The sequence below is a fragment of the Podarcis erhardii genome, assembly GCF_964252035.2.
Source record: "Podarcis erhardii genome assembly, chromosome: 4".
Lineage (NCBI taxonomy): Eukaryota > Metazoa > Chordata > Lepidosauria > Squamata > Lacertidae > Podarcis > Podarcis erhardii.
Window position 1 is genome coordinate 28,072,774 of NC_138508.1, and position 26,757 is coordinate 28,099,530.

General features: G+C 43.8%; 1 protein-coding gene across 3 annotated transcripts in view; it reads left to right on the forward strand.

Annotated features, from left to right (window-relative positions):
- MTUS2 (microtubule associated scaffold protein 2) overlaps positions 1 to 26,757 on the forward strand; it is a 305,328-nt gene that overhangs the window by 237,799 nt on the left and 40,772 nt on the right. For all 3 annotated transcript variants that reach the window (XM_081860085.1, XM_081860086.1, XM_081860084.1), the window contains 2 exons: positions 836 to 934; positions 15,266 to 15,477. In XM_081860085.1, the coding sequence (XP_081716211.1) occupies positions 836 to 934; positions 15,266 to 15,477 (311 nt within the window). The remainder of the gene's footprint in view (positions 1 to 835; positions 935 to 15,265; positions 15,478 to 26,757) is intronic.

Consider the following 26,757-nt stretch of genomic DNA (forward strand, 5'->3'; position numbering starts at 1 on the left):
TTTTCTTTGTTCTTTGTGGGGTTTTTTCCTATTCTTTTTTATATTATTTATTGTACCTTTTTGTTTTGTGGGATTGTGCTGTTTTAAATTGTTTTCCTCTATTGTTTTGTTGGATTGTGATTATATAAAATCTTAATAAATATCTTTTTTTTAAAAAATGAAGTCACTGAAGATACATATCACATAGATGGCGAGTTTTTAATGTATTGTGACAGTAGCTTAGTTTTCCAGGTTCATATACCCTGCAGTAAAATACGACTGATCTATTTGTCATTTTTCCCTGTACATGCACAAGAAGGATGTAAAAATGTATTATTTGAGCATCATTTATCTTTCATCTGAAATGATTGCCCAATTTGACCTTGGTTTCCGCCTCTCCCCCCCTTTACTGCCCATTGTTATGTAGCCTGAAAGTAAATAGGTTTTAAATGCCGAAGGTAAACAACAGACAATGTGTCCTTAAAAATGCTCAATGACTTGTCAACCTGTTTCTAAACCTATCTACCTAGAAGTAATGTGGAATCTGTTTCACAGATTCCACATTTGCTAAAGCCCTCTTTATGCATCATACCTGTGTTTATGAGTGTGTGTGTCACATGTGTGCATGCATGGAATGCAGGTCTTGGTGCAATCATATCTAATGGTCCTGCTGCAACTTCCACATGACCTGCCGCACTTCCCTTCCCTGTCACATGTACAATTGAACATGCATATGGCACATGAAAAGTGTTAATGTAATCGCAGTCAGGCAGAAAATGAAGGCCCTTTCACACAGCTATGCTTCCCATTCAGTCACATGCAAAACAAACATCCGTTGTCTTAACCTTTTCAGCAGGCTCCAAGAAAGAAGTACAGAAAGATCAAGAGGCCAACAGACCCACAGTTTCATCCCCTAAGAGACTGGTTGTATCATCCACCAAGCTCCACTCACCAGGTATGTATAAACCAAACACACTTGTTTTTAAGGACTGTTTGAACTTTGCCAATATTTAACGTGCATCAATATTGTGTGTCGGCAAAAACTTGTGCCATTGAAAGGAAGCATACACCAAAAGCTGTTCTATTCGAAACAAGTCAATGCAGTTTTCAAGCCAAATTTCAGCAGGCACATAGACACCTGCTGGCACCGTACTAATGAACCATGAGTTTGGTAGTCCTGGTCAGGTAAGTGAGTCCCTCCCAAACCCAGAGAATGCAGTTCTGACATCTCATTAGTACAGTGGTACCTTGGGTTACATATGCTTCAGGTTACATACGCTACAGGTTACAGACTCCGCTAACCCAGAGATAGTACCTCAGGTTAAGAACTTTGCTTCAGGATAAGAACAGAAATCGGGCTCTGGCGGCACAGCCTCAGCAGGAGGCCCCATTAGCTAAAGTGGTGCTTCAGGTTAAGAACAGTTTCAGGTTAAGAACGGACCTCCGGAATGAATTAAGTACTTAACCCGAGGTACCACTGTAAAAGGAATGGGAACCAAATTATCAAGAGGTGAACTTGCTTGGATACCCCTCTGACTTTTCTGCTGGTGATGCGAGGAGCAGGTTGTTGATGTGCTGGTTCACTTCTGGTTTTGACTCTGAGGTCAGTAAGGGAGCTTAAAATGGCTCTGAATTTCCATGGAGTTTGCATCTCAACATGATATATGACTGTTGATTTGGTTCTCTGATGGAATGGGCGAGAGGAAGAGGGTTCTTTACACTGATTTGTACATGAACAGAAAATCTATAGATGATAAATGGCCCTGTCAGGGATTCTTTAGCTATGATTCCTGCATTGCAGAGGGGTGGACTAGACAAGGGTGCCAACTTAAATAAAATATTGGGGGAGGCAGGTAAGTCTCTCCACATAATAAATAATAGATCACAAGACCATTTGAATGGCAATGCCCATCAAATTTAGAGGGACCTTGGCCCCTAGGAGTTGGCTCCTACAGGACTAGATGACCCTTGGGGTCCCTTCCAGCTCTAGAATTCTATGATTCTCTGAAATAATAAACTTCAAATTTGCAGCTTGTGCAGCAGGCAAACTCTGTTATGCCACTTGGCAAGCAAATTATGTCCAGTTAAGTCTTTGAATGGAATAAGCCATTGTTGTTAACTGTTTAAAATAAGGCAAACTATTTGAAACACATGATTATACATAAACAATCAACAACTCTTAACAGTGGCGGCGGTGGCAGCAACAAACCCCTCATAGCAGTAATGGGTCATTACATTCCTACAAAATTTCAGTTATTTCTACGGATACCTTCAGAGGACAAATATAATCCTGATATATTGGCACCTGTGCGCCAGATACATGACTGCACCTAGCATTTTCCTTCTGCTCAGTGTCAACAGACCCACCGCTGAATTGCGGAAATTGTATTCTAAATCGCTCCATAATTGGAAAGCCAATAGGTGGGGAGGGGTGGGCCAGAGCAGCTGTCTCCACAGGAAGAAGCGAGGCAAATGCACCAAGCTTTGTGCATACGTGATTCTGTCGGGCTGCAATGTTTAGCTACTAATCAGTTAGATTAATTGAGTGGAACATTTCTGATAGGTTATAAAAAAATGACCCCAATAAATCAAATTTAAATTACATTTTTATATAAGAGCTTACAAAAGCCATCAGGAGTGGGGGGGGGGGTTGTGTAGGCACTATCAAAGAAAAGCTATACCTCTTTCTTTCTTGCATTGAAGGCTGTGCTCTTCTAAGGACTAGGTGAAGTGTAACACCTACATGACCTGAAGGTGTTGCTGTGTAATGCCAGGTCAATGAAGAATAAAACCACTGCCATCCACGACCTGATTGTGGATGGAGGACTTGACCTGGCATGTGTGACAGAGACCTGGTTGGAGGAAGCAGATGGGCCTGTCCTTGCCGCTGCTTGCCCACCAGGTTTCTCTTACGCACAGCAACCCAGGTCATGTGGGCGGGGAGGGGGGGTTGCAGTGATTTTTAGGAAGTCACTAGCTTGCACCAGGCGTCCTACTGGGAAGATCCAGTTTTCTGAGTGCATGTTTTGGAAGTTGGGCAATAGGGGCAGTACAGGATTCCTTTTGGTGTACCGACCTCCCCGCTGCACCAAGGATTCCCTGTCTGAGCTGCTTCAGGTCGTGGCGGATTTTCTCCTGGAGACACCTAGTTTGGTTGTCCTAGGGGATTTTAACATCCATGCCGACACGACCTTACAAGGGGCTGCTCGGGACTTCGTGGAAAGCATGGCCTCCATGGGGCTGTCCCTGAATAAGTTTGGCCCAACTCATAGTCATGGACATGCCTTAGACCTGGTGTTCACCTCTAGTGACGTGGGTGATCTGACACTAAGTAAAAGTGAAACAAAAGAAGTGCCATGGTCAGATCACTTCCTGGTGCAACTGGACTTCTCCGCGACCCTTCCCCTCTGCAGGGAGGTGGGACCAATTCGGATGGTCCGCCCCCGCCACTTAATGGATCCAAATGGTTTCCAGAGAGTGGTAGGGGATGCCTTATCCCATGTTGATGGCCTTTCAGCTGATTCCCTGGTGGCCCGCTGGAATGCGGAGTTAACCAGGGCTATCGACTGTCTGGCTCCGAAGCACCCTCTCCGATTGCATGGAGCCCGGACAGCTCCGTGGTTTTCTTCGGAGCTGAGGGCGATGAAACAATCGCTGAGACGGCTAGAGCGTCGGTGGCAAAAAACTCACTCCGAATCTGACCGGACACAGGTTAGAGCTCAACGTCGAGCCTACCAAGTGGCGATAGCGACGGCGAAGAAGACTTTCTTCACCGCCTCTATTGCATCTGCAGAAAATAGTAGCAGGAGACTTTTTCAGGTGGTTCGTAATTTAACGGAACCACCTTTACCACCGGGGCTTTGTAAAGACCCCAAGATCTCCTGCAACGATTTTGCAAAGTTTTTTGCAGATAAAATCACTCATATTCGGAAGGAGCTAGACACCACCGTGGGAGCAGGGCTGGGGCGGGAGAGTGCTAGAGCTCTGTCTGGTCAAGTTGCATGGAATCGATTTCAATCCATTACCCCCGAGGATGTGGACAGGCTGCTTGGACGCGTGAAACCAACCACCTGTCTCCTGGATCCTTGCCCATCCTGGCTAATAAAAGCAAGCCGGGAAGGGCTGGGCGATGGGCTCTGCGGGGTGGTGAATGCTTCCCTCTGTGAGGGAGCATTCCCAGATCCGCTGAAAGAGGCGGTCATCAAACCGCTTCTTAAAAAAACATCTTTAGACCCGGCCAGTATGGCCAACTATCGCCCAGTCTCAAATCTTCCATTCTTGGGCAAGGTGATTGAGCGCGTGGTTGCTGAACAACTCCAGGCACGCCTGGAGGATGCGGACCATTTGGATCCCTTCCAATCGGGATTCAGGCCTCATCATGGGACTGAAACTGCCTTGGTCGCGCTGGTTGATGATCTCCGGCGAGCTAGGGACAAAGGTGAGAGCTGTTTCCTAGTTCTGCTGGATCTCTCAGCGGCCTTTGATACAATCAACCATAACATCCTTCTGGACCGTCTAGAGGGGCTGGGAGCTGGGGGCACTGTTATACAGTGGTTTCGCTCCTTCCTCCTGGGCCGTGTTCAGAAAGTGGTGGTGGGGGATGAGTGTTCAGACCCCTGGGCCCTCACTTGTGGGGTGCCTCAGGGTTCCGTCCTCTCCCCCATGCTTTTTAACATCTATATGAAGCCGCTGGGAGAGATCATCAGGGGGTTTGGACTGGGTGTCCATCAATATGCAGATGATACCCAGCTCTACCTCTCTTTCAAATCAGAACCAGTGAAGGCGGTGAAGGTCCTGTGTGAGTGCCTGGAGGCGGTTGGAGGATGGATGGCGGCTAATGGATTGAGGTTGAATCCTGACAAGACAGAAGTACTGTTTTTGGGGGACAGGGGGCGGGCTGGTGTGGAGGACTCCCTGGTCCTGAATGGGGTAACTGTGCCCCTGAAGGACCAGGTGCGCAGCCTGGGAGTCATTTTGGACTCACAGCTGTCCATGGAGGCGCAGGTCAATTCTGTATCCAGGGCAGCTGTCTACTAACTCCACCTGGTACGCAGGCTGAGACCCTACCTGCCCGCGGACTGTCTCGCCAGAGTGGTGCATGCTCTAGTTATCTCCCGCTTGGACTACTGCAATGCGCTCTACGTGGGGCTACCTTTGAAGGTGACTCGGAAACTACAACTAATCCAGAATGCGGCAGCTAGACTGGTGACTGGGGGCAGCCGCCGAGACCACATAACACCGGTCTTGAAAGACCTACATTGGCTCCCAGTACGTTTCCGAGCACAATTCAAAGTGCTGGTGTTGACCTTTAAAGCCCTAAACGGCCTCGGCCCAGTATACCTGAAGGAGCGTCTCCACCCCCATCGTTCTGCCCGGACGCTGAGGTCCAGCGCCGAGGGCCTTCTGGCGGTTCCCTCATTACGAGAAGCAAAGCTACAGGGAACCAGGCAGAGGGCCTTCTCGGTAGTGGCACCCGCCTTGTGGAACGCCCTCCCATCAGATGTCAAAGCGATAAATAACTACCTGACATTCAGAAGACATCTTAAGGCAGCCCTGTTCAGGGAAGTTTTTAATCTGTGATATTTTAGTGTATCTCTGGTTTTTATGGAAGCCGCCCAGAGTGGCTGGGGAAACCCAGCCAGATGGGCGGGGTACAAATAATAAATTATTATTATTATTATTATTATTATTATTATTATTATAACACTGATTGCATGTAGGCAATTAATGTGCATTAAAAAAAAAGTACATTGCTACTGTATCGATCAGGACCAGGACCGTGATATGTGGGTGGGGGTTGTGTTTTCCTGACAAAAATCTCTCTCTCTCTCTCTCTCTCTCTCTCTCTCTCTCTCTCTCTCTCACACACACACACACACACAAACGTAAACACCCCTACTATTAGTTCTGCAAGGGAAGATTCCATTGAGTTGATTATTATTGATTTTATTGGAATTTGTAGTGATTTTATTGTGTTTTTAATTATTTTTATTGGGCCATGCAGTGGGTTTTAAGGAAACCCTTCCATGTGCTATGGGTCTGATAGCTGTGTGTGTGCAAACACAATCACACACACGCATCCTGTAGTGGCTATTTATTTTTTATTTTTAAAAAAAGAAACGTGCAAGTTGATTGCTTATTTGTAAACTGCTTTGAGGTCTTTTATTCAATTATGTGGTGCATACATGTTTTAAATAGTGTTTTTTAATGTAGTTTGATCCTATGATAATCCATAATGCAGAATATATGTGCATAATCTAAAACAACAACAACCCGGAAAGTATATCCTTTTATTCAGAGCTATTTTTATTCAAATGCAAAACCTAAACTGACTTTTATCAGTTAAAATTTAGACAATTAACAAATCAAAAGTTTATTTTGACAGCCCTTTGGGGGTTGCAAAATTTGACATGGAGTACCAGAAGATGTTTAATACTGGATATATTTTTATTAGCCTTTTCAATAGCACTTAGCGGCCATAAGCCATTATCAAATTTCACATGCTTCAGCGCCATTTATCTTAGCAGGACTCAGGCATCCATAACCTTGCCCTAGATGGTGACTTATTACTTAAAATTAATAGGATTTTTTTGAACCCACTGTCTCACCTGACCCCAAAAGACACTTTTTGAAATAGAATTGCATCCTTTCGTAGGCTTGAACCCTTTGTTTAGCTTTTTTCCAATCTTTCAAAAAAGTGAAAACAAATTATCCTCAATTTAGTGGGAGTTAAAATGATTTCAAGGAGACATCCATTCAGTCTTTAAAAATATGGTACTTGAATCTTCATAATAACCTTCAGGCACTGTGTTTTCTCCTCATGTGTTCTTGCAGAAGGCTGAAGGTTATATGGGTTTACATACGTATCTTTACATATTTGCTGCATTGTGCTGGATTGAGACTCTTTCAGGCTTAGAGTAGACTAGCCTTTCCCAACCTGGTGCCCTTCAGACATTTTGCATTACAGTGGTACCTTGGGTTAAGAACTTAATTTGTTCTGGAGGTCCGTTCTTAACCTGAAACTGTTCTTAACCTGAAGCACCACTTTAGCTAATGGGACCTGCCGCTGCGCAGCCGCCACACGTTCTCATCCTGAAGCAAAGTTCTTAACCCGAGGTACTATTTCTGGGTTAGTGGAGTCTGTAACCTGAAGCGTCTGCAACCCGAGGTACCACTGTATAGCTCCTATCTTCATAAGCACACAAGAAGAGCCTGCTGGATTAGGCCAATGGCCCATCTAGTCCTGCATCCTCTTTCACACAGTAGCCAAATAAATGCCTGTGAGAAGCCCAAAAGCAGGACTGGAACACAATATCATTCTCTCCCCACCTGCGACTCCCAGCACCTAGTAATGAGAAACTTAACTGCCCCGAACAGTGGAGGAAGAATCTAGCAATCACGACTAGTGTCCACTTATCCTCCATGAATTTGTCTAATCCTCTTTTAAAGGAATCCAGATTGGTGGCCATCACTACCTCTTGTGGGAATGAGTTCCATGGTTTAACTATGCGTTGAGTGAAGAAACACTTTCTCTTATCTGGGATAGAATTGAAGGGTTTGAAGGGACCCAAGGGTCATCTAGTCTAACCCCCTGTAATGCAGGAATCTCAGCTACAACATCATCCAGGACGGGTGGCTGTCCAACCTCTGCTTAAAAACCTCCAAGGAAAAAAGAGTCCACAACCTCCCAAGGGAGACTGTTCCACTGTCAAACAGCTCTTACTGTCAGAAAGATTTTTTTCTGTATGTTTAGTCAGAATCTCATTTGGATAATAATCTGGCCATTTAGCTAGCCAGATACCACCATCTTGATCACCTTGTCCAAGAATGAGATATTCGTTACTAGGCAGTAGTTATCTAAAACCTCAGGGTATTAGGAGGGCCTTTCTGAATCTGTCCCAACACCACCTTAACTTTATTGAAGTCCCATTGTGTTTAAATAAATAAATGTGTCTATTCAAAGCATGACAAAGCCTGGATCCAACCATCAGAAAGGCTTTTCAGTGTTTTCTTTAATGTGCAATAATCCTCTCCGGTAGACATACTGCTTGTATTATTTTATCCTAAAAATCCAAACCTTGCTGTTCAAGTGACTGAAAATATTTTATAGCAGTCATGTCTGTACCCATTAATATGTCTCATTCTGCTTCTCCATAACACCCCAGAATTTCACAGCTGTTAAAGGAGCGTGGCAGAAAGGAATTTGGAATTCGTCCCGGCATCAGGAGTGCATTTTCTGTCCTCTATGTGAAAACAGCAGAATGGGGACAGAATATGCATACTGAGTTGTTCTTTTAGCCCCAGGTGAATAGAGGAGTTCAGGTTTATCCCTAAGGACAAAAACCACTGTTTAAATTACAAGGACATTTCAGAGTATTTGGAAGGACAACTTAAAGGCTTGCACTTCAAATACTGTAAGGCTGTGGGGAATTGGCGAAGACGATGGACAAAATTTCAGGGAATTTTCCTTAATTAAATCCCAGCCAATTTAGCTGTGGAGTCCTCGAGGAAGTCACTGCGAAGCAGCCTCACTGACCTTGCTATTATACAACTTTTGTTGTCGAGTGAATTCTAAGCATTTCAGAGACGAAACATGTGTCTCTCCAAGCCCTGCTGTGGTTTCTTTTATCCATAATCATAGGGAAGATGGGCAGCTTGATCCTAGAGGGATTCAGCGGCAGGTACAGCAGAGATTTGGAGCAGCTATAAGTAATATCCAAAGTATGGCAAAGGCGGCATAGAAATAATTGGCCCGTATGCTAACACAAGCCACCCTGACCTCCCACTTAACTCTCTGAACAGAAAACAATTTCTTAAATGCCAAAAATCCGCAACGGCAGCTTTGAACTGGCACTCCAAATCTACCGCGTCCTCGGCTTAAGTCCTTTACAAAAAATACGCCAATTACTCTGGTCACTTTTAAATGTAGTAGCAAGCCAAGCTACTCACCTTAATAAACCATGCAGTGCAGGAAACCCAGTCATTGCCACACACTGCCCTTATCCTGACTTTGTTATTATTATTATTTACATTTATATACCACCCTTCATCCATAGATCTCAAGGCAGTTCCCAGCATAAAAATACAAAATAAAAAAAACAAATGTAGTAGACATGAGTAGATAAAACAAAGCACCAGAGCATGATGACTAAACTCAGGACTGTGGTTTGTTTAACCTGAACAAGCCAGGATCGCTAGCTAGCCCTTAGCCATATAGCTACTTGTGGCTTGCAAATCCTGGCTTCTTAGGGTGAAACAAACCACAGTTGGGTAACAAATCCATCTGAGGATAACAAATCCATCTGACATATGAAGCAAGAGCAATCTGGCTATGTGCATGAGTACACAGTTCATGCACAGTATGTTTTATTAAGCCACACCTCTTGGCTTAGTGCTATGTGCAAACGCAGCCACTGCCTCCCCTTTCCCCCCATTTGTCCTTTCTGTCTGGAACTCTTGCTTGGCACATCTGTGCTGCACAAAGGCAATACAATGGCATTGTAGGCAGCAGCTGCAACACAGACAATAGTATTCTCCTCTAACAAACATACTGGGATGCTGGGACCTGGTTGTGTCATCTGCTTCCTCCATTTAGCAGCTCATTGGATGAGACTTTAGCAAATGCACAGAATTTTATGCACAAGATAAACATATCCCTTTTGCTTTGATTTTTTACATCAGGTTCAAGCACATTACATCGGGAAATGCAAATTCACTGAGAACTAGCATCTGATCAGGCACACATATGTGTCAAGGTGCATAGTAGCCCAAGCTAGCCAAGTTCTTTTAGTGGGTAGAAAATCCCACAAGTGCCTCTCCCTGGGACTGAAAATACAGTAAGAATAAATTTTAAAACTAGCAAAGCTCCCATAATCAGCTGGCTGATGTGGCTCCCTCACTCAGCGTGATGCTTGGGCCAGCTCAACAAGCTCTGCAGAGTTTATGGTTGATAAAGAAAATGGCAAAGAAAATGTGAAATTAAGCACAGAGATTTGCAAAAACTGCACTGAAAAAATGTCTATATGGAGCATCTTCAGCTGAATATTATTTAAAAGTTTGCATTCATTGTGCAAGGCTGTAATGTTTACATCAACCCCGAAGGAATGATATGATGCCTTACAATGTTGCAAAAATCTTCATCCACTGATCTCTCTGAAGATCTGCTGTGGAATCCATAGCTGTATATAGCCTTAAGCCTAGAGATGTCAGAGACTGTGATGACAACAGAAATAGGAGTGGGAATTGCCTATGTTCACTTATTTGTCCCATATCCGGAATTGAAACCAATCCATCAAATGTATTTGGAATTTGCTGTTGTTGATCAGTCCGCAAATGATATATACAAATGTGTAATTGATGACTCCCCCCCCCACATTTGCAGTTTGTTTCCTCTGCATTGTGATGAATGGTGTGGAATCACTTAATTAATTAATTAACTAATTATGTAAAATCTAACCATAGCAGACAGTGGGGCAAAAATGTAGTTTTCATGAAGGTGAACTGCAGCAGAACAGAAATAACACTGCATACAGCAAATATAGAACAGAACAGAACAGAACAGAAATCTATGCTTTTTCACATCTCTAGTCAAGCATACATATTGGTGTTTAAAATATCACTGGGAAGAAGATTTTCCATTCCTTAGACTGTTTTCTCATTCACTCTTTCTAGATAAATTTGTCGCAAGTGCTCCTCAGCACCTGCAGTTTGTAAGAGGCTTGTGGCAGATCATTGGGCCACAGGAGATTCTGTTTGAAGGCGGGGGTCAGCTGTGTAAAAACAATTATGTAGAAAGGTGGTAGAAATATCTAGGGCAGCTGGGAGGTCTAGCTGGAATTACTGCCAAACTGTGTCCTGTTTCACAATAATTGTGTTTCTTGGCCTGTCAGACTGCATAGTGTGACTTGTATGTATTAGCTGGATCTCTTTTTAAAAAGAAATAAAACCCAAGTGCTTTTATCTTGCTGTGTTGATAGAAATGAGGTCAGTGAATTCCTTGAGATTTGAAGCCTTGTGATAAAATTCTATTTATTCTTCTGGACTGTTGTGTGAAACACAAACCCACTCATTTGCAGTCTCCATTGAAGATTCAGCATCAATACGCTAAAGGGTTATTTAATTATTTCAGGCTTGACTACACCCCCCCCCCTTTATTTTCTGTGTAAATGTCATTGCATGGCTTTTGAAGTGTCCATTGGGGTAACTAATAGTAAAATTTCTCAAAATCATGATAAAACATGTCTTGATAAACAATGGCTTATCATGACAGGAATAAGCTGAGGTAAGCCTCAGACTTGCCCTCTTCTGGCAGAAACAGGAGGAGGACTACAGAAACTATCTTCTCTCTTTTTTTTATTTAACCACAGCTTTTCATTTTGTTGGAATGTGGAAAAACTGCAGTCCATCTGAACTATGGTTTGTTAAAGCAAGCCAACTTCAAACCACAGTTTAAGAAGTTCACTTGTTTTGACAGACCACAGTTAAGGTAAACTGTGGTTAATAAAAAAATGTGGAGTGTCTGATGGGATAGTGGGGCTTACCTGACCTCCCAGGAAAGTGATAAAAACCTTCCACTGTGAGGCCTTGGAAATACATAACTCTTTTCATAGATCAGCCTTCCCCAACCTAGTGCTTGAGGAGGAGATAAGCAATGGCAGCCTGGGTAGGAGACAACACTGACAAAAACTTGCCTATCTCATAAAGGAACAAGTGGTGCATCAGCTCCCAAATATGTTTTTGGACTGCAACTCCCACCATCCTTAAATATTGGCCATTGTGTCTGGGTCTGATGGGAGTTGTAGTCCAAAACATCTTGAGGGTACCAGGTTTGGGCAGACTGATGCACAGACTGTACCCTTTTTCTGATTCCCTTGTGAGATAGGCAAGACAGTGGTGATAACCCAACCCCAGTTGCTATTGCATCACTCTCTCCCCCCACCACAGTGACAGCATCAGGAGCTGCCACCACTCCATGGGTAATAAGTAGATCCTTTAAAAAATATGTGCGTGTGTCATAGTTAAACTTAAGCATTGCACTTTCACAGTGACATCCTTCATGCCACATAAGGGGAATTCTTGTGGGGCGACTTAGCTGTCACTTGTTAGTGAAAGAATGGCAGGATGGATGTGTCTTGCCTGTGTAGCATAGTTGATTTAAAACATGAATGCATGGATATTTTAAGTTCTACTCTTGAATAATAACCTGAGAAAAAGCACATTCCTTTTTCAGTGTCTCTTAGGCATCCCGGAGCTGAGTTTTCTTTCCCAATGCCAGCTCTATGAAATTATCCATGGCATTGCAAGACAGCTTGAATCCTTTTGTTCTTATATAGCTTCAGATGTATCAAATGGATTCTGCTGCTCAAAAGAGACCATGCAAAAATACTGTCATGGGCCAAAGCGTCCTGCGAACTGCAGCTTGTTAAGGATGCTGAGAGTTGTTGGGAGACCCCCACTACCCTCACAGAGCTACAGTTCCCAGAGTTCCCTGGAAAGAAAGATTAACTGTTAAAGCACTCTGGGAATTGCAGCTTAACAACTCACAGCATCCTTAACAAACTACAGCTCCCAAGTTTCTTTGCTGGAAGCCATGGCTGTTTATTTAAAAAGTGGTATTCTACTGCTTTTAACATATAGTGCACATGAGGCTTTGGTTGGAGACAATCGTTCTTCCCTCTAGAGCCAGCCCAAGACATTTTGCTGCCTGAGGTGAAGGACAAGATGGCTCCAGGGCCGGCCCACCCATGAGACAAGGTGAGGCAACCACCTCAGGTGACAAGATCTGCAGGGGCAGTGAATCCCGATGTAGATCCTTATTCCCTCTTTGTTCCTGGTGTCAATCTTCACGCCTTCCCTTCTTCATTCATGGGGAAGCAGTGCCATTTTGTGGGTCACCTCAGGTGCCAGAATGTCTTGGGCTGGCCCTGGGTGACTCTCTCCTACTATTCCATGTTCATACCTCAACTGGACTAGCAGTAGAATCTTACTTCAACAGTGGTAACCGTATAGCATCTTCCATCACACCTGAGGGCAGCATGTTACCTTTAAAAAAAAAAATCCTTTATTGAAATTCATAGACATCATACAGTATCTTAAATCCACACCTACAAAGAAAAAAACAACCTTACATAAATTTACAGTTAAATATTAAATTACTCTTTCGACATATTTTCTAACTAAACTAAGTTACCTTAGTGGGGGGAGGGCAGGCCAAGTCATGTGGTACACAGAGCTCTGTCTTCTTTTGATATATACCCATTTATATTTGGGGTTTTATCAAAGTGGTTTACAACCTGCCTTAAAGCATTAAATGCAACATTACAGAATATCAAAATAAAATGCTAGAAAGGAATGTCAAGTATGAAACGCATATATAAACCAGCGTAAATAACAGAAAAACAAAATGTTCTCTTACAAATAAGAATCAAATACAAAAATACCACAAAACTCCACATATACAGCATCTCTGCAGGCAGCTGGATCGAGGCGGGTCAGGGCTGCTGATTCTTCTAGACCTGTCAGCAGCCTTTGACATGGTCGATCACAAACTCCTGGACCATCACCTTGCCGACATGGGGATCCAGGGCACAGTCCTTCAGTGGCTGCGCTCGTTTCTCTCTGGTCGGGGACAGAGGGTGGCACTTGGGGGGGAACTGTCATCGCGCCACTCCTTGGTGTGTGGAGTACCTCAGGGTGCGATACTCTCCCCGATGCTTTTCAACATCTTTATGCACCCCCTTGCCCAGCTTGTCCAGAGTTTTGGGCTGGGCTGCCATCAGTATGCTGATGACACCCAACTCTATCTGTTGATGGATGGCCATCCTGACTCGGCCCCAGACACACTGACCAGATGTTTGGAAGCTGTGGCTGGGTGGTTACGTGGGAGGCAGTTGAAGTTAAATCCTTCTAAGACAGAGGTCCTTTGGCTGGGTCAGGACGATATGGGATTGGGGGGGCAACTCCCATCTCTTGCGGGGGCGCAATTAGTGCCAGCACCGTCCGTTAAGAGTTTGGGTGTAATCTTCGACACCTCCCTTTCCATGGAGGTGCAGATTGCAGCTATAACAAAGGCGGCATTTTTCCATCTCCGCCAAGCTAAGCAGTTGGCTCCTTACCTCTCTTGCCCTGACCTAGCCACTGTGATCCACGTGATGGTCACCTCCAGACTGGATTATTGTAACTCACTCTATGTGGGGCTGCCCTTGAGACTGACCCAGAAACTCCAGGGGGTGCAGAATGCTGCAGCAAGACTCCTTACGGGGTCCTCGCTGTGAGATCACATTCACCCGGTGCTATACCAGCTGCACTGGCTCCCAGTGGAGTACAGGATCAGGTTTAAGGTGCTGGTTTTAACCTTTAAAGCCCTATATGGCCTAGGACCCTCATACCTACAGGACCGCCTCTCCTGGTATGTCCCACAGAGGAACTTACGATCTTCAAACAAAAACATCTTGGAGGTCCCAGGCCACAGAGAGGTTAGGCTGGCCTCAACCAGAGCCAGAGCTTTTTCAGCTGTGGCTCCGATCTGGTGGAACGCTCTGCCACAAGAGACTAGGGCCCTGCGGGACTTGACATCTTTCCACAGGGCCTGCAAGACAGAGCTGTTCCACCAAGCCTTTGGCAAGGGCACAGCCTGACTCCCTCCTTTGGCAATCTTCACAGAACTCTAGCCCAATGGTTGCCATCAATTTGATTTGAATTAGTTTTATAATGAAATGATTTTAGAATGTTGTATTATTTTATTGTTGTTAGCCACCCTGAGCCTGGCTTTGGCTGGGGAGGGCGGGATATAAAAAAAATATTATTGTTGTTGTTATTATTATTATTATTATCATTGGCAACTAAACAAAATAACTGATATGGAAGCTGCGACCTCACTTCCCTCCCCCGCCAAGTAATATCTCCCAAATTTGTCCTTAGCAGTCTTCCACATAACATACCTCACTCTCAAGCCTTCCCACCAGAAAATGTTGGTTTGTCTAACTACACGTATAAAACAGTAATCTGAGAGAATCAAACACTATTCACTAGTGACTAGAAGATCCATAAAACTATTAAGTCGTATACTTACAGCCATGCCATGCCATACTGGAACCGTTCCCCTGAGCATAAAGTTTTGTTTTTATGGGCTGGTGCTTTTATTTTGTACTGTGAGCAAATTCTTTAAAACACAAAAAAACAACAACCATAGAGGCAAGTCTCAAGAGCCTTATAACTGTGAAAAGCTGTGTCCGTACATATAAAGTAACTGATTACAGCCTTGGGTATTCTTTATTGCTTCTTGCAGGACACCCTAAACAAAGGTCACCCGTTCCAAGGAATGGATTTTCCACCAAGCCTGACTTGCAGACTCGAGAGGCTGAGCGGCAGCTCATCCAGCAAATGAAGGAGAAGTGTGATGAACAGGCCAGGAAATTCAGCTGCATCCAGGAGGAACTTAAGAGAACAGGCTGTGGCTTTGATGTCTTTGTTATCACAACACAGCATTTCTTTCAGAAAGTAAGGTTTCTTTTTTGCTATCCACGTTCCAAATGTTCTTGGTGGTACCTAAACCCATGCAATATTATTTCCCTCTTTTCCAGTGGCTTCTGGTTAGCGTAGGTGGTAGAGGGGATGTCATGTCGATCCCGATGCAAAACCTAGGCTTTGCCAGCCCTGTTTTGTCAGGGGGTGGGGGAAGTGTGGAGATAGTGTTTAAACAAGGAACAATATTGAGCAGGGCAACCTCAGCCATTGCCATCCATCTTGCACCAGGATTGCAGTCTTCAGTACAAGGGAGGTACATGCCACAGTGTCGACAATTTGTGTGGAAATGACGGCGCTTAATGGTTACCTTGTTTGAAGCAGGAGAAAATGCAAGATGGTGGCTGTGTGTTGGCAGCTGTGTCTGCAGCCTTTGTTGCTTTGCATTAGGAATGCTAGATCCCAAGATTACCAGCGAAGGAGAAATATGTGTCCCATATACAGAGGACAGAAACAGATTTGGAGAGGGTGCAGGGGAGTGTGGGGGCGGGATGGAGCTGGAGGGAGTCCCATTGTGTTAGCAGGAGTCATTGCACTGGTTCTACTAGTGTAGCAGCTTAATTTAACCTGCCCAATGTTCTTGACAATGCCACATCTGGGATAGTAGAACGCCATCTCCCTTTTATGATTGTGCACTTAAGACTGTTATATTGCAACGCTTACATGTTATATAGACATGTAGATGAGTCCTCCCCATTCTCATGCCCGCTGGATGTTTTGGACTACAACTCCCATCTGCCTCAGGCAGCGTGGCCAGTTTTCAGTCATAAAGGGATTTGAAGTCCAAAACATCTGGAATGCAATATAGAACAATTGCCTTTAATACTCCTGGGTGAGAAGTGCTTCCCTGGGTTTTTCTAATGGAGATGATTCACATGTTACACAATTCCGATAGGTAGAAACAAAATGTGAGTCATCTCCATTAGAAGAAACCTAGGGCAGCAGTTCTGACCCGGGAGTATATGGAAAGAGTTTTGCTTTAGTGCATGCATTTTTGAGACTCAAAAACTGAAAGCAAGAAAAAGACTGTAAACCAGCCTTTCTCAACCTGTGGGTCCCCAGATGTTGTTGAACTACAACTCCCATCACCCCTAGCTAATAAAGGCCTGAGCTCAGGGATGATGGGAGTTGTAGTCCAACAACATCTGGGGACCCACAGGTTGAGAACTGCTGCAACGTTTTACAGTATTTCTATAAGCAGGCAAAAAAAAAAAAAAAAAAGCCAGACAACTTTATCGGTCAATGGGCAGTTTAGAACTTAAATAAATAAATAAATTTTCAGGCAGGTTCAATGAATTCAGGTAAGAATAGTATCTAATCTGTCCCATACAGGTGCAGATAACTTGAAAGCACTGAGATGGTAGATATCCAGATCCCAGTTTGGGTTATTGAGGACGGGGAGGACCACATCAACAAGCTGTAGGGCAGATGTGGAACCTTTGTTGCTCTGGTTGCTGCTGAACTACAGCTCCCATCGTCCTTGGCCATTGACTGTGCTTGCTGGGATTGATGGGAGTTGTAGTTCAGCAACATCTGGAAGGCCAAATGTTCCCCACACTTGTTCTAAGGCCAGGTAAGATGGGACAGAAGCCAGCAATGGGCTTGGGTTTCCCCAGAGCTACTTCCTACCATGTAACTGGGACTTAAATGTTTTATCCTAAAAAAACCCAGAATGGCTCGGCTCATTCTGGCTATACATAGTCGTTGAACCACACACGCATCAGTGATGTACTGTGCTAAAAGGGAATGAGATCAGTCAAGTAAACAAATGTTCCGTAGCTGGATCCCCATACAAAGCAGAAGAATTAGGGTGGTGCATATTATAGTCTTAATTTGTCGCTTTCTTTAGAATCCATTTATAAGCAGCATGCCAACTTTATTGTTTGCATTTGATTTATAGCAGTGATGTAAGTACTTCAAGAGAGGAAAGCAGAGGAAATGGCTGTGAAACGAAACAAAGAGCTAAAATTCAGAGTGATCTATATGTGCAAATTCCTTGGCCAGCCACATAACAAATTATACAAACGGGGATCTTGCTATTATCTTGTGCATTGAAACTGGGGGGAAATGAAAGCAGTGGTTTGGCACAGGCAGTTAGTCACTTATACAGTGAGTGATTACCACGCTCATGGACTGATGTCTGTTAATTAGTTATTAATTAGCAAACTAATGAGCAAGGGTCAAACTTTAACCTTGAATAGGCATTTGTAGCAACTATTGACATATTGTTGGGAACATCGCACTTGACTGCTTTGTGCGCTGGCCTTGGTGCTGAAGATGCTGGCTCTGGGTGAACGGTTGTCTCGCAAGCATTAAAATGAATTGGTCATTTCATGTAGCAAGACACTGGGAAATCTCTAATATCAGTTACTGCCAACCTAGGGCAAGTTACACCGGTCAAATAATCAATGAAGAAAAACTCTGGCCCAATTTCAAGCAACAAAATTAAATCTGAAATCTCTGTGTTACAAGGGGCAATAGTGACATCTGCTGGGGAAATAACATAAAATAGCGTGATAGGTAAAGCAGAGGGTGGTTCCTACATTGGTTCTAAGAGAATAATTTGGTTGCTTTTAACTTGTTGGTTTTAACGAGAGTTGAATGAAAGGAAACTTTCAAGCTTCACAGGACTTTTCTTTATTTCAGAATGAAAGGTAAGATCCACTGGATTCAAAATTTCAGTTCTGGTTATTGTTGCAGGTTTTTGCTTCCACTATACAGAACACTGTGCAACCTTTTAATGTCGTTCAAATTTCATTGTCATCACCGGTGAGTGTGCACATGACAGTGCTTGGAAAGCTCATTTTAAAAAGGAATTAGTTCTAGTTCACTACCTCTATAAAGGAACTAATTCTGTTCCAGTTCAATTCATAATTAATTCACATAGTCCAAGGTTTTTGGGTTTTTTCAGGATTCAGAATTTTGCAAACTGCTCTGTCAAAATAAACAATCTACCTAAGAAGACTACAAAAACATCAAAACACACACAGAATGTTGTGAATATACATAACTAACACATATTTAAAGCTCTGATAGCTAGGGAGTATCTTGAAATGGCAAAAAATGAGCCATCTGAGTTTTGCACTTAAAAATGGAGGTTATACATCCAAAAGAAATACAGATACTAATAAGACTGCAACTTTATTATTAATATATTTTCTCTCCAATAATAGATCTTGCCTGAACATGACAAAATATTTTTGAACACATTTCTAGCTGTATTGTCATGTGCACTAATTACCTTGAAATAGACTAGTGGTGCAGCTAAGGGTTGGAGCCCAGAACCTCACAGACCTAAAAGAAGCTCAGTATGAATATGGTTGAGCAATAAAGCATTAAATCTATTGTTCAGCCTTAGAGCATGAATCCATGTATGTATTGCCTCTCGAGAGCCCAAGGGCTTGATTTGGAAAATCAGGAGCTGATACAGAAGCTAAGGGCTTATCCACACTTACTTTCCTCCATCCTTTCCTGGCACGGCCTGCAATTAAAAACTGGGTGTGTCTGAGTGCCCCCCTTTTTTTGTCCCACAAAAACCTATTCTTTAAGGTTCAGTGTCCTCCTCAGCTTTAAATATTGGGTTTTCGCGGGGGAAGTTTGGAGGAGGAGACACTCAGACGCAGAGCGTTAGAGCATGGACCTCAGCCTTCAAAGAATGAGAAACAAGGTAAGTGTGGATAAGCTTGATAATTACCCTGCAACTTTGCCTGGTTAAGTATTGGTGCCCTCTTCAGGTGCAACAGGGGAAGGAATATGTAGAATTTGCCCTTGTGTTTGGCAGGCAAAAAAAAACCCCTGGCCTGGCCAGGTGAAATTGCTAGCACTTGGACCTCCTGCCTTGGCCTTATCAGAAGAGCAAAACCTACTGGCCTTCAAACTCCTTCTGCATGGTTCTTGGGTTTCCATCTTCTCCCTTTGCCTCCAAATTCAGAAATGGCTGCCCACAGAGTCCTGATCAAATCCTGACACTGGCATACATTTAGGCATGCAATCTGAATGAATGAAAATATCAAAATATCATATAAACACACACACACACACACACGTTTTCTTGGCTTTAATTATGGGGTTAGCAGTATGCCCTGAAAGCAGAAGTGTCATGTTAAGTGTGTGTGAATATAATTCCTTTTCTCACCAGCATCCTACCATCCAGGTCCTTATAGTGTCAAATTTCAGTCCTGGACTTTTCCATGCAGGTAAGGACACATATGACCTGACTGTAAATATCTGGATTTTTGAAATCCATCAACTATAGATTTGATCTGTAGGCTTGTGGCCTTCTCCTGCTGTGTAGAGGCTGTTGCTGCTGCTGGCATAAAGGTAAAGGTAAAGGGACCCCTGACCATTAGGTCCAGTCGTGGCCGACTCTGGGTTTGCGGCGCTCATCTCACTTTATTGGCCGAGGGAGCTGGCGTACAGCTTCCGGGTCATGTGGCCAGCATGACTAAGCTGCTCCTGGTGAACCAGAGCAGTGCACGGAAACACTGTTTACCTTCCCGCCAGAGCGGTACCTATTTATCTACTTGCACTTTGACGTGCTTTCGAACTGCTAGGTTGGCAGGAGCAGGGACCAAGCAATGGGAGCTCACCCCGTCATGGGGATTCGAACCACCAACCTTCTGATCGGCAAGCCCTAGGCTCTGTGGTTTAACCCACAGCGCCACCCGCGTCCCACTGCTGGCATAAAGGGAACCCTGACCATTAGGTCCAGTCGTGACAGACTCTGGGGTTGCGCGCTCATCTCGCTTTATTGGCTGAGGGAGCCGGCATACATCTTCCGGGTCATGTGGCCAGCATGACTAAGCCACTTCTGGCGAAACAGAGCAGCACACGGAAACGCCGTTTACCTTCCCGCTGGAGCGGTCCCTATTTATCTACTTGCACATGACGTGCTTTCGAACTGCTAGGTTGGCAGGAGCTGCTGGCATAGCAGGCATTAAATAAGAGGCATGAATTCAGTTCTTGGGCTTGTTTACATGTGTATACTCGGGGCTCAGAAACAGATGGGAATCTGAAAATATTGCACCCTTTTACCATTGCAAGGAAGATGGAAGAGAGCTAACACACCCTAAGCCATACAATGCCTATGTCACAGCATCCTTTTTTTCTCCTCCACCTCTCTGAACACCTGGTGGTCAATTCCAAATTGGAGATAATTAGCCCTTAATTAGCACTGATTACATTTTTACCTTTTCCGCTCACAAGCTCTGGAAGCTGCTAACTTGTCCAATTAGGCTGAACAGAGGCACCCCCCTGCTGGCTGAGAGCAAGGACACACAAACACACACACACTTTTTGCAAAGCAATTTACTTGCTGATTCATTCCAAATATGGCAGCAGAGGAGCAGGTGCTCAGATTTGGTCATCATATGTATTCCTCATCTGGTCTTGCATAGTTTCTGCACTGAGCGAAATGCTAGCTTCAGATTCCAGGAAAATGCTGTTCCATGTCCTAAATCATATAATACGTGTGAAAAAGAATGGTTCCCCCATTTCTTCTCAGTGAGGCCCCATCTGTGCTCTCCATTTAAAGCATAACACTTTAAAGTCATACCTCCCTTCCACGGATTCTGAAAACTGTAGTTTGTTATGGGTGCTGAGGGTTGTTGGGAGAGCCCGATTCCCCTTGACCTGAGTTCCAGTTCCCAGAGTTCCCTGGGTAGAGGGTTTGGTTGTTAAACCACTCTGAGAACTGTAGCCCCGTGAGAGATAGGCCTCGGGTGGCGCTGTGGGTTAAACCACAGAGCCTAGAACTTGCCGATCAGAAGGTCGGCGGTTCGAATCCCCGAGACGGGGTGAGCTCCCATTGCTCGGTCCCTGCTCCTGCCAACCAGCAGTTCGAAAGCACGTCAAAGTGCAAGTAGATAAAAAGGTACTGCTCCAGCGGGAAGGTAAATGGTGTTTCCATGCGCTGCTCTGGTTCGCCAGAAGCGGCTTAGTCATGCTGGCCACATTACCCGGAAGCTGCATGCCATCTCCCTTGGCCAATAAAGCAAGATGAGCGCCGCAACCCCAGAGTCGGTCACGACTGGACCTAATGGTCAGGGGCCCCTTTACCTTTTTAACAACTCACAGCACCCTTAACAAACTCAGTTCCCATGATTCTTTGTTGGGAAGCCATGACTGTTTAAAATGCGATGATGATGATTTGAACATATAATGTAGATGGGACCTAATAGGGTGGATATTGAATTACATTGCAACCATAGACTAGTTTGGGACAAAATGTAGATGGGAACCTACTGGGAAATCTCTGGGTGATTTGCAGTAGATTGACAAGGACTCCTTACCTTTGTTCCTGGTGAGTGGCAATTATGGCCTGGCATGGACTCCTGGTTTCCTGCACATCCAATACATGGCTTTTTTCCCTGTCTGATGTACAACTGTTCAATAATAGCAACAAAAAAATTACTTATCCCACCTAAATCAGTCTGCTGGCCAGGAATGGATTTTTGTGTGATAGGACTGTTAGCTCAGTTCGGGGGGGGGGGGGATCCTGGGTTCAGACTGCACTCAGAGGCACTCTGTTCATTAATGCGTAGATGACAGGGACCTGCTATCATAAAGATTGAGCAAACATTGGTCAGCCAATAGTTTGCAGTGCACAGTGATTATCACACACATGTAACATCTGGAGACTTTTCTTGCCTTCCTTTGTTTTTCTAGGATTGCGGACTGAAAAATAATGTGCCTGCAGCAAATATTATTTCCTTTAATTAGGTTTTTTTGTCAATAAATAATTATATAACTGACACCCCAAAACATCAGCTTAAAACCATTAAAGTAACATATTACAGAAATGGTGCTATTCAGCCTGGCCCTTTATTTATGGAAAGCTGATTTTTTGTTTGTCTCTTGGGTTCAGGATGAAACACAATGCTTTTTTAAAAACAAAAAATCTGATGGTGCTATTCACAAATGCTCTGCTAAAATGTATTGTTGCAGTACAGATTGCCTGACTTTCTTGGCAGTTTTTAAGCCATAATAAGCAACTTTCTGTTTTCAGGAGATGCAGTTAGAATATAAAATAGTTTAACTTCATTGAAATATATGTGAATGCCATGTTTTAAATTTAAAGTTATGTGTTCCTTTTAAACTTGTGTTGCTGCATCAATAACAAAATAACAAAAAACAAAACCACCAATCCTCTGCATTGATGTACAGTGGTACCTCGGGTCAGTGGCGTAGCGTGGGGGGTGCAGGGGGGGCCGGCCGCACCGGGCGCAACATCTGGGGGTTAGGGTTAGGGGGCGCAAATCCACGGGTTAGGGGGCGCAAATTACTTGCCTTGACCCGGGTTAGGGGGCGCAAATTACTTGCCTTGCCCCAGGTTAGGGGGCGCAAATTACTTGCCTTGCCCCGGGTGCTGACAACCCACGCTACGCCGCTGCCTCGGGTTACATACGTTTCAGGTTACAGACTCCACTAATCCAGAAATAGTACCTCGGGTTAAGAACTTTGCTTCAGGATGAGAACAGAAATCGTGCTCCGGCAGCACAGCAGCAGCGGGAGGCCCCATTAGCTAAAGTGGTGCTTCAGGTTAAGAACAGTTTCAGGTTAAGAATGGACCTCCAGAATGAATTAAGTACTTAACCCGAGGTACCACTGTAAATCCAGTTTGGTAGCAATTATTTCATAGAATCCTAGAGCTGGAAGGGACCACGAGGGTCATCTAGTCCAACCCCCTGCAATGCTGGGATCTTTGGCCCAATGTGGGGCTTGAACCCACAACCTTGAGATTAAGAGTCTCGTGCTCTACCAACTCACACAGGAGAGATAGGGTGTGTCTATGTGGGAGGAGTCTTGCCTTTCATTTCCAAAATGAACTACATCTTGAACTGAAGCTCAATAAAAATGCAGAAGTTTTGAGTCACTGTAAATGCATCACTCCGTGATTGTATCTTCCCCGACAGAAAACGAGAGGTTATCCACACAAACCCTTGATTGGTTTCTTTCTGCACTGCAGATAACGTCATTTAGCGTTATGTGAAACATCATTACTTACTGTCCTATTTCCCATTGCAGTTTACTCCTCCGAAATAACATTAGCATGCTTAATTAAATTACAGGGAGAAGGGAATTGGAGGTTGCCTGCTTTGCAATTTGATTATGGTCTGAAATTGTAGCTCTAGTCATGTAAGGCACGACACAGCAGCTATTCTGATAACCTGCTGATGGAACACTCCGGATGGAAAAAGTCTAAACGTAAGCTAGGGACAACATAGCTCAGTTGCAAACAAACGTTGAGTGGTCTAGGGTTGGTGTGTGTGTCAAAGACCTGTTACTATTTAAGTAGCAGCATCCCTGCCTCCAGCGTCAAGAGCCACCCCAGGCAGCATGAAAGGCGAGCTTGTTAGTCACTGATAATAATAATTCTCATTTTTTGTGCTGATTGCAGCCAATCAGAGTGAAAGGAGATGAGGACTGGGTCCCAGGGTCACTCTCATTGCAGCTGCCCCTCTCTGATTGTCACCTGTTAATGTGTCCAGTGGGTTTCAAGAGTATTTAAGCCTAATTTCCACAACATTAAGGGCATGATTTAGTCAGGAATGAATGGAAGACTTTGTATTCCAGCTTTTATTTTTTCCGGTTCGTACTGAATTGAGAGAGGAACAAAATGGCTATGTTCACCATCTCTGCCCCCTTTTTATTTCTCTTTTTTTTAAAATGGTATTTATTAAAGTTTCGAATAAACACATATAAACACAGACAACAATAAAAACATACATAAACCAACAAACCAAAAACAAGTATAAATTCAAACCTTATTTTCTAAACCTAATTTCCCCGACCTCCTCACACCTCCCCCTTCTGTATTCTAATCTCATTTATCTTATCAGCAAATCCATTCCCATATTTCCCATAGTTTTTGATAATTCTATTCTTTTTCCTTAATCAACGCCCCTGCAAACCACTAATTTTTAAACCCATATCTTTTTAGCCTTCATTAATTTTATAATGTTTATTAAGATAGTCTTTGAACTTCTTCCAATCTTCTTCCACTGTCTCTTTGTCCTGGTCTCGGATTCTGCCAGTCATCTCTGCCAGTCCCATATAATCTGTCATCTTCATCTGCCATTCTTCCAGGGTGGGTAGATCTGGTGTCTTCCAATACTTTGCAATAAGAATCCTTGCTGCTGTAGTAGCATACATAAAAAAAGTTCTGTCCTTCTTTAACACCACATGGCTTACCATACCCAGGAGAAAGGCCTCTGGTTTCTTCAAGAAGGTATATTTAAATACCTTTTTCATTTCGTTATATATCATTTCCCAGAAAGCCTTAATCCTTGGGCATGTCCATCATAGGTGAAAAAATGTACCTTCATTTTCTTTACATTTCCAACATTTGTTATCTGATAAGTGGTAAATTTTTGCAAGCTTGACTGGGGTCATGTACCACCTATAGATCATTTTCATAATATTCTCTCTCAAGGCATTACACGCCGTGAATTTCATACCGGTGGTCCACAACCTTTCCCAGTCAGCGAACATAATGTTATGACCAATATCTTGTGCCCACTTAATCATAGCTGATTTAACTGTTTCATCCTGTGTATTCCATTTCAACAGCAAGTTATACATTTTTGACAAATTCTTAGTTTTGGATTCTAACAACTCTGTTTCCAGTTTTGATTTTTCCACCTGAAAGCCAATTTTCCTGTCCAACTTATAGACCTCCAGTATTTGATAATAATGAAGCCAGTCTCGCACTTTGTCTTTTAGATTCTCAAAACTCTGCAATTTCCACTTATTGCCCTCCTGTTCTAAAATTTCACAATATTTTGGCCATTTAGCCTCCATATTAAGTTTTTTCAAAGCTTTTGCCTCCATTGGTGACAGCCACCTTGGAGTTTTATTCTCCAGCAAGTCTTTATATTTAATCCAGACATTATACAATGCTTTCCTGACAATATGGTTTTTAAAACCTTTATGAGCCTTAACCTTGTCGTACCACAAATATGCATGCCACCCAAAGAAATTGTTAAATCCTTCCAAATCTAAAATGTCTGTGTTCTCGAGAAGCAGCCAGTCCTTTAGCCAGCAGAAAGCTGCTGATTCATAATAAAGTTTCAAATCTGGCAGGGCAAATCCCCCTCTTTCCTTTGCATCAGTTAAAATCTTGAATTTTATCCTGGGCTTTTTGCCCTGCCAGATAAATTTAGAGATGTCTTGCTGCCAACCCTTGAAACATTCCATCTTGTCCACAATTTGCAAAGTTTGGAACAAAAACAACATTCTAGGCAATACATTCATCTTTATAACTGCTATTCGACCCCCTTTTTATTTCTCACTCTCCTATGTGTCTCACAGCGGCCTTACAGTGAGTGACAGCTAGTCTATTAAGGCAAATGGGGCAGTGTCCCAGCCACGTCAGCCAATCCCACCTGCCTGCCTGTCTGCTCACAAGCAGCCCAGGAGGTGGCACTCCTTATCAGCCGCCTCCTCCTTCGGCACAGTGTTTCCCTGGGTGTAGAAGTCAGCAAGGAGAAAGATGGGGACAAAACTAGAATCAGGACTCTGCTTGCTATTGACTATGGTGGCACCTGCTGTCGCTTCTCCTGCCTTCTGCCCTACCAATCCTTATGGCCACAGCTGCAGGAAAAAAATGAAACATACAATATGCTAATTTTGAAACGTAGATTAAAACGTCACAAATCGATCAAAGGGTCGTAGCCAGTATAGCACTGGATGACGATAATTTTGATTTCTGCTTGGCCAACAGAACTCCCCTCCCTTCTTCCTCTCCCCCTTATGCCCCCCTAATTCCCCCAACCCTTTGGAGCAGATTTGGGAAGGGTGCAGGGCGTGCACAGCAGGAGGGAAAGTTCCAAAATCCTTGCACTAACGGAGCAAGTGCATTGGATTCCACCCATCAGAAGATCATTCAATCAGCAAACACCTCCCTCCCCATTCACCAAGGAGTTCTCTGTAGGCTTAGGTGGATTCATCCATTTCTTACCCCCAATATCTGTGACTTTGGTGCAGCTGAGAGGTTGTTGTTCAGTGAGGTCTGCTGAACACACTATATTATTTGTTTGGTGCATTGCTATCCCACTTTTTTTTCTCAGGGGAGATCAAGGGTGCCCCACATAAATAGCAACACCCTAGAAGTCCAGGGCCCTAAGGAAGTCAGATTAGCCTTAACAAGAGCCAGGGCCTTTTCAACACTGGCTCCGGCCTGGTGGAACGCTCTGTCTCATGAGACCAGGGCCCTGCAGGGTCTGATTTCTTTCTGTAGGGCCTGTAAGACAGATT